We start from the raw sequence: 7991 nt of genomic DNA, 5'->3' as shown, positions 1-7991 counted from the left end.
GATGAGAGGTGGGACAACTGAAATACATATCAGAGCCTCTGTTGAGCATGAAGAGAGCGGTGGAGTCCACCCAGTGCGCCCTCACTGCACCACAGTGGCTTACAGATCGGCAAAGGTCCACAAAAAGGCAGCCATTGCACATAATTGTAGTCGGATATGCAAGGATGTTCCGTTCTTTTTAAAAATGGGTTTCACACATCACCAACGCTAATTTGGAAGTTGAACAAAAGATGTGCTTAGCAATGTTAGATGGGGGGAGAGCTGAAAAGAGGCCAGTGTGCAGTGTGAAGAGATTTACGGGCAAGGTAATATTAAAGACAGGAGCTCTGGCCTGGCAGATATATTGCCGTCTGCATCATTACTTTGCATAAAGAGAGCTAATGATATCTGCTGCAGAGTTTTTGTGCAAAGGGTTTCTAGAGAGAAAGCTACAAGAGTGCAATACAGATTCAGACAGTTCTACTCCGTTACAACCAAACCGAGCCCTTGATGTTATTCTTCCTTTCCCAGTTTAATGAGCACGTCACCAAAAAGGTTTAGAAAATGAGAAGTGTTAATTTATTTTCTCAAAGGAATATATAATTAATAAATTGGGAAAAGTTGTCCGACTGAGGAATAAGCGCCTAGTGGTAGTGTGTGGGAGAATATTCTCCAAGCTTTCCTAAGGAGACAAGAACAGCAGCCCCAGCCAATCCCTCATCACCAAAGCAACATCAGTTTCCAGGTACTTTAAACATAACATTAGCTTTTATTAATTCAAGCAAACTGTTACGGAAATCAGTTACATAAGTTACACAGTATACAGTATTGAAATCAGGTCTTTTCACATAGAAACAGCTAGTCCTTAAGAGAGCAGGCAAAGTAGTACAGCACAGTACATTCATGAACCAAAAAATAATAATAAAAATAAGTAAATTTAAAAAATAATCCAAAAAAATAATAAGGCATAGTATCTGAAAAATAATGACAATATTTATTTGGAGTACAGGCAGATTAAAGTAAAAACATCCTTCTTCAGTTTGCGTCTAAGCAGGGTGCCAATTCTGACTGCAATGGCATGAGTCCGGTTATCAGAGAGTGGGTAAGGCTCACCGTGCTCTGTACATGTAGTGTAGTAACGTCATAAACAGCTGCCTTGGGTCTTGTAGTTTAAAAATGGTTTCTTCAAGTCAGTACTCACAAAGTGCGCATACAATGAAACACCCAGTCAATGCAATTATGTAGGTTAGCTGCTCATGCTATATATTCAGGAGTCGTAAATCCTTAACATTGGCTTGCACCAGAAACAATTAGCCTTTAGAAACCGGTTGTATTAAAAAATAAAAAATAAATTACAGTAGTTCTTCAGTTCTGCTGTCAGCCAGAAGGTGACCACCTCCGACTTAATACTCAACGGCAAGTTCCAAAACAAAGAGCATCTGCGATCTCTTCTCTGGAAAAGTCACTGGAAGAAAAACGTGGTGGTAATTTTTATTTTCGTCTTCCTTTTTTAAAACTGTACACCAGGAGATTATCAGATCATCGGAAAACAAATTAAGATGTCGTGTAGAAAATGAGTACAAAACAGTTGCAAAAAACACTTGGAAAAGAACAGTGATTTTTTTTTTCTTTTACCCTGAAAACGAGTACCACAAATGAGAACAGCACTTATTTGGTGGAAAAAAACAAAACAAAAATTTAAAAAGAACAAAAAATAAAAAATAAAAATTAAATAAAGAACTCGGACTTTCTGCACAGGGTTTGTCACTCGAGCCAGTCGACCTCATCGAACTCGGAGTCGTCCTCGGAGTCGCTGTACTCCACGGCGATGCGTCGCGACAGGATGGTGGCCACGTCGTTACCCACGCGCTCGTGCTTCGCCTCCTGTTCCCGCTGCTCTTCCACTTTGCGGAGCTGAATACCTGCATTGTCAACCAACACGGTTACACAACCAACACGGTGACATCTGCCGCTTTCTTGCAGTGCATCGTGGGACAAAGCTGCCTCTCTTTACTGCAGTTTAACTACATACTTATTATTGTTACTGTAATGCTGAGATTCAGGGAATTCATATTTTATTACCTGCTGCTTAACATTTTATTACAGAAACCAGAAATTAAGCACATTCTTGTTTAAACTGGCATTTTAAGATATTTGCTCAGGATTCAATATACAGCTCTGGAAAAAATTGAGAGCACTCCCAAGTTCAGAAATCAATGTTAAGTGGTCTTAAGTGTTTTTTTTCCAGAGCTGTATATATTAGATCATACTGAACTTGGTATTTACAATGATGTATTCCTTCACCAGGCTTTGCTCTAGAACACATTTAAAACAAATCTCCAAAAATCTCACCGAACCCTGATGTGCCTCACCTTTACGTATTGCTTCCAGAAGGACACTCCTGGCGTCGCTGATGACGGGCAGATTTGAGGGGTGCCGCTTGACATCGGCACCATGCCCTGCGTGTGTGGGGAAGGAGGGGACAGTACCTGACAGGAAGGAAGGCACAGGGGGAGGGCCGGGAGGAGGGGGCGTGGGGCAGGGGGAGGAGGTCCGGAGGCCGGGCAGGGGCAGGGGAGGGGGCGGCGGGGGCGGGGGCAGGATCAGGCCCTCTGTCTGGGGGGGAGGGCCCTTCTCCAGAGCCTGTGAGAGACGGGCCGGGGAGGCGGGCTGGGCCAGGGGCGGGGCGATGGGTGGCGGGGCAGGGTGCAGGACGCCGGGGGCAATCTGGAGAGGCGCAGGCGGAGGCGGGATGGCGGGGGGCTGCATTGGAGGCGGGGGCGGCACGGGGGGAGGAGGAGTGGAGCGCAGGCCCGAGCCGGGGAGTGTGGAGGGTAAGGGCGGCGGAGGAGGGGGAAGAGGGGGTGGAGGGGGTGGGGGTGCGGTGGGGTTGAGGAACACTGGGGTCCTGGCCGGGGACTGAGGACGGCTGTCTGTCAATCCAGAGCTGGAGCTGAAGGGGAGACAAAAGGGGGGAATGGCAGCATGAGCACCACATACAAGGCTTGATACACAACACACAGGACTGGCCACCTGCCTATTTATCGTTTGACTACAGTGCAGCCCACATCAAAGCAATGCCTAACCTCCCAAGAAGCTTTCAAGAACAGAGAGTAAAGTGTGGAGACTAGACTTTTTGTTTTGCCCTTCTTATCTAACACGGCATGCAATGGTAACTCTGTCCCCCGGGCACCCCATAGTCACACACTGCAGAACGCAAACGAAGGTACACAACTAAATAAATTGGAGGTACCTGGTAAACTCTAATTTAAAACTAATGCATGAGGAATAAAACTTTGCCATGAACATTTACCAACTGCTGGGTCTCACAGTCCCCTGCTTGTTAAATCAGACACACTTCATTTCAGCTAAATTTTCCCATTAGGAAGTTTTAAGAGTCTCTTTATACAGAGGCACATCTCGTAGGGTTTACAGGTCAGCAGGGGATTTTAGGATTACCTATCTCCCCAGAGAGTTCAGCCTGGAGCAGAGGGTCTTAACCTTTTTGCAGGTTCGCATCCCCTGAAGCGATCCATGCTAATCTAGACACTAGAGTTTATACAATCGGCCTCTCTGGCCAGCAGGGGTCTCTGTTACAGTGTGCTCAGAATACATGTCCCATTATAAGAGAGGGAATAATTTATATGCTTATAAGGATTGAAAACAGTACGCAAATGTGCAACAACCTAATTAAAGTATTCTGATGCATAATTGATGAGCAAAAATGACATCTCTGAGTATGCCATCACAGTCCAGCTTCTTTTGTAAGGCCAAATGGTTAGCCATGGCTTGAGAAGTGGTCCCCACATACAGGCGAACAAGAGAAGCTATTGTATTTATTTGTATTAATAGAATTCAGTTCAATTCACAGTTACACCAAGCATATTTGCATCTTAATTACAACATTATCCAGGGAACCTGCACATCCAACAGCAAGACTGTATCATGCGGGAAGCACAGCAAGATCAGCTTACATTCAAATCCAAGCACAAAATTTGGGGAGGTCTATAGATCTGGATAGTGTTTAAAGCTTCCTGTGCAGAGGAAAAGTTCAGTTTTGAAAAAGTCTGCCTTGCCTGAGAAGCAGATTATATCTATATCTATATATACACACTGAAGATGAACTTTCGAGCTGTCCTTTGTTCAGATCTGTAATTGACAGTCCTGAAGCCCAGACTGAATACACCACACAAAATTGTCTGATGATCCCGAATTCAGTACGTATTTAAGACAGCTCCTAGCCTTGGATTACATTTTTATTGCATTAAATACAGTGCTGTTTCAAAAATGTCAGTTAACTGGTTTACAGCAGATATGTTACAAATACAAAACTAAATCTAGAATGGTGGAACCGAGGTTGTAGAACGTCTAAATCACACCATACATAGGCTAAGACGGCTGTAATTTACATCAGCTCCCTCGATGTAAAATGGGAGAAATGCATTAATCCATGGTTTCAGTCTGTCGCATTTTCGCAGCAGCAACAGTATGAAATCATTAAAGTCCTGCAGCTGCGAAGGAAGAGTTTATTTCTCTTAGAGGAGCGATGATGTTCATATTATACTCCACTTAAAATAAGCAGGCTTTTTATGGTTTGTTTTTTAATACAGTATCACATTAAAGATCACCCCATAAGGTTTGTTCCACTTTACCAAGTCTTGGGTTGTGCACGTAAATACCTTACAAGTGGCCTGAGCAAATCTGCAGCCCTCAACCTTTCTCCACTATATTCAGATATATATGCTACACATTTTTCAGTATATATAAAACAAACCGGAAATAAATTATTTCAACCTTAAGCCGAGATCAAGATACAAACACTCCTAGCACAACTGTTGGCTTATGCTATATTATCAAATATTGGGGCCACAGAAAATACTAAGAGACAGTTGTTCACTAAGCATTTAAAAAGGTCAGGACCCACCCTTGGTCTTAATGACCAGCAGATGACTAGAGTTTATATATATAAAAGCCATTCCTACTGCAGTTTAATTTGTAGAGCAGGGATAGAAGTTTGACTCTAGTATCTTTCCCATTTGCTGTAACATAAGTTTGAAGTCAGGGCTCTGAGCAGGTAATTAAATGTTTTCTGTGCAGTTCTCCTTTAGCTGTTCCAGTCCCAGCTTTGTGATAAGATGATTTCATGTTGGTTGGTGTTGGCCATTAGCTTAAATTCCTTCAACTCTAACAGTACGCAAAATATCTTCATATGTACTGGTGCACAACATGTACTCAGTGCCCTAATAAATAAAACTCTTTATGACTAAATTAACCCATTAGTGGAGGGTTAAAGAGGTCTAAATCAGCAGCATAAGCATAAGAGCATTATATAGTAAAATTGCAAAATAAAGTATAAAACATGACTGTAACCTAGTCATTTAATTGGTTTAAACCAAGTACGCAGCAATGGTGTGTCAAACACTGGAATTTAAAACAAAAACCCTGTTGTAAGCAGAAAGATTAAGTATAATAAAAAGAAGACAAGGAAAACAGACCTTTGAAAATGTATGTTGAAAAGCAAAAGATGATGAAGGGGCTTCGGCCAAACCCTAATAACGCTTTGATGCATGGAGTGTAATGCATTTAGCTTTGGCTGAGGGAATGATGGCCTGGCCACGTGTAATAACCAGCGAGTTTGCTGCAAAGGCAAATTGTTGCTGTTTGAGCCCTGTATTTATATGTGCTGTGGGCGGGATTAGTGTCTCCAGGAATTTAATTTACCACCAATTAATTACCTCTACTACTGAGGGCAACGATTAAAGAATGTTCAGACAAAAACTAAAAAACAACAGCGGCACAATGAACACAAAAAATTCACAATGGCAGGGTAAAGGTATGTAAGGTCCACAACAGAGGACTGAGAAACAGTCAAGGATGGTAATGTATGTGTGTAAACTCCCCCTTGTAGCAACAGGCTGCATTTTTTTTTTTTTTTTTTTTAATAACAGTACCAATTATTTCTGAGATGCAGCTGACAGATCTGCTAGATTCTTTTTTAGCTGTTGGAGATTTGGATTTAGATGCATTAAAACCGGGCCCTGTGAGAGAAGTGGAAAATCTGCTCAGTCAGCCGTTAATGTAGTAGAGCTGGAAAAGTCACTGGGCAGTACTTGCTTATTTATTTATTTATTTGTTGTAAAGATCTCTCCCAGTTTCCTTTCGTTGATGTCTACAGTAATTACTCCAGAAGTAGGGAAGACAATTTAATTTGACATTCATGCTCCCTTGAGGTGAAACCCATTCTTCCATTCGGCATTAAACCTCAATCAATCGTTAATTTACTGGCGTGGTACAAAACTGGTCCTCTGCCCCAACACCAATGATATCTTAAGGATCCTCGATCTGGGAACCTTGCCAAAGTTGTTTGGGTGTATGGAGCACATTCTATCAATACAGTCATTATTGTAAAGCAATAAAAATGTATTATGTTTCCTATTAATTTGAATTGTAAAAAACTGTTTTGTCTGTATAGTAAGTCCTGCCATTCAGGAGTCAAACACCCCTGCTCAGTCTCCACTCTGTTTTGCAGGCTGTATAACTTTAAATGATGCTCCACAGCTCTCTCGTTTTGGACCCGTTTAATCAGGCCAATCACGAGGAAGCTGCACCAGCTGAAGCAGATATGCAAAATAATTTCCCTTCATTGAAGGGGGGGCATCAGTTTAGTCAAAGCAACATCACTGCTGCTAATACTTTACTGCTCCTGCAAGGCGACCGAATTGTTTACGTTACAACAAGGGCTCATATCCCATTTCAACGAACAAGACAATTTAAATCAAGGTACGAATTTATAAGATGATCAAGAATTCAATAATTACATTCACATCCATCCTAATGAGAGGATCCTGGGAACTATTAGGGAGACGGTTATAAGAACCAATCTGTTTTTTTCTTTTAGGTTTTAAGTGCCCTAGATAAAACAAAGGCTTCAAGAGAAAATGTGATGAAATAGTCAAGCATTATGAAGCATGTTTAGTCAACAGATAATGTACTTCCGATGCTCTTCCACCAGTCAGTTTAGACATGACTCTAGCTGTTTTGGCTGCTGTATGTGCAACATCCAAGAAGTGACACCGCAGGAAAATCCATTTGATTTCAATTAGCTGATAATCATGTTAGGTGAATCACTAAAGCAAAATAAAAACTTTGGCAAATGATTATAGAAGAGAACATACATAACCTAGAGTACATGAATAGTTATGACTTGTAGGTGCCTCACAGAACAGTCTTCACTACCTATGTAGAGAACAAGGCTCTGGATATTTAGATTTCTGGAAACTCTGAAGTAGTCAAACTGCACCGTGTTACTGTTGGGGTTACATTACCATCTTGTAATGAAGAGCAAATCAATTGTGGCGATAAATAAATTCACCCTGAAAGTCTAAGAAGTTACACAATACTAAAACGTTATGTTAAAATAAATACATATTTGTTAATTTAAGAATATTTTCTTTACAGTTTCTTTGGAATTCCACACTTGTAGGTGGGCGGTTGGAGGTGTCTCTGCAGGAAAATGACCAATAGGAAATCTGTTCAGTGGTTTTGTTTTCAGTTTTCTGCACTGGATCACATTATCAGTTTATTTGCAATGGATGTCTTTTCTATTTGTAATGCATTATGATTGAAAGGTTTACTGTGGCTTGAAGACATCTGCCTTGAAGTGGATACTAGATATTAAGAAAACAATAAAATAAATACAAATAAAATAAATTTAAAAAGTAATTTTCTGACAACAGAAATCAGCCCAGAGACTGGAGTTTAATTTGCTGTTCAGATTCCACCCACTGTGCTTAGGTAATAATTGAGGAGGTGTCATTCTCGCTCTGCTGGCATTTGCATTTATTCCATTTGCAGCACAACAAATTTAATCTTTAAAATGAATCATACGAAAATGCTTACTTTCACTGTAGCAAGGGCTTGAATAATGGTAAGCAGTGTTTTATTCCATTTTATCCGAGGAGTGCTCTGTACAAACACCAGTGGAGTTCAGGAGGTGTGCGTGTGCGTTGGTA

General features: G+C 41.2%; 1 protein-coding gene across 3 annotated transcripts in view; it reads right to left on the bottom strand.

The window, feature by feature from the left end:
- Positions 1–725: 725 nt before the first annotated feature.
- wasf1 (WASP family member 1) overlaps positions 726–7991 on the bottom strand; it is a 92623-nt gene continuing 85357 nt past the window's right edge. For all 3 annotated transcript variants that reach the window (XM_066701176.1, XM_066701186.1, XM_066701196.1), the window contains 2 exons: positions 2352–2932; positions 726–1901 (listed from right to left, as the gene is read on the bottom strand). In XM_066701176.1, the coding sequence (XP_066557273.1) occupies positions 1744–1901; positions 2352–2932 (739 nt within the window). In that variant the 3' untranslated portion in view covers positions 726–1743. The remainder of the gene's footprint in view (positions 1902–2351; positions 2933–7991) is intronic.

This window comes from Amia ocellicauda, chromosome 1 (assembly GCF_036373705.1).
Source record: "Amia ocellicauda isolate fAmiCal2 chromosome 1, fAmiCal2.hap1, whole genome shotgun sequence".
Lineage (NCBI taxonomy): Eukaryota > Metazoa > Chordata > Actinopteri > Amiiformes > Amiidae > Amia > Amia ocellicauda.
Note: the sequence above shows the minus strand (reverse complement) of the source record. Positions and strands in the feature narration are given on the sequence as shown.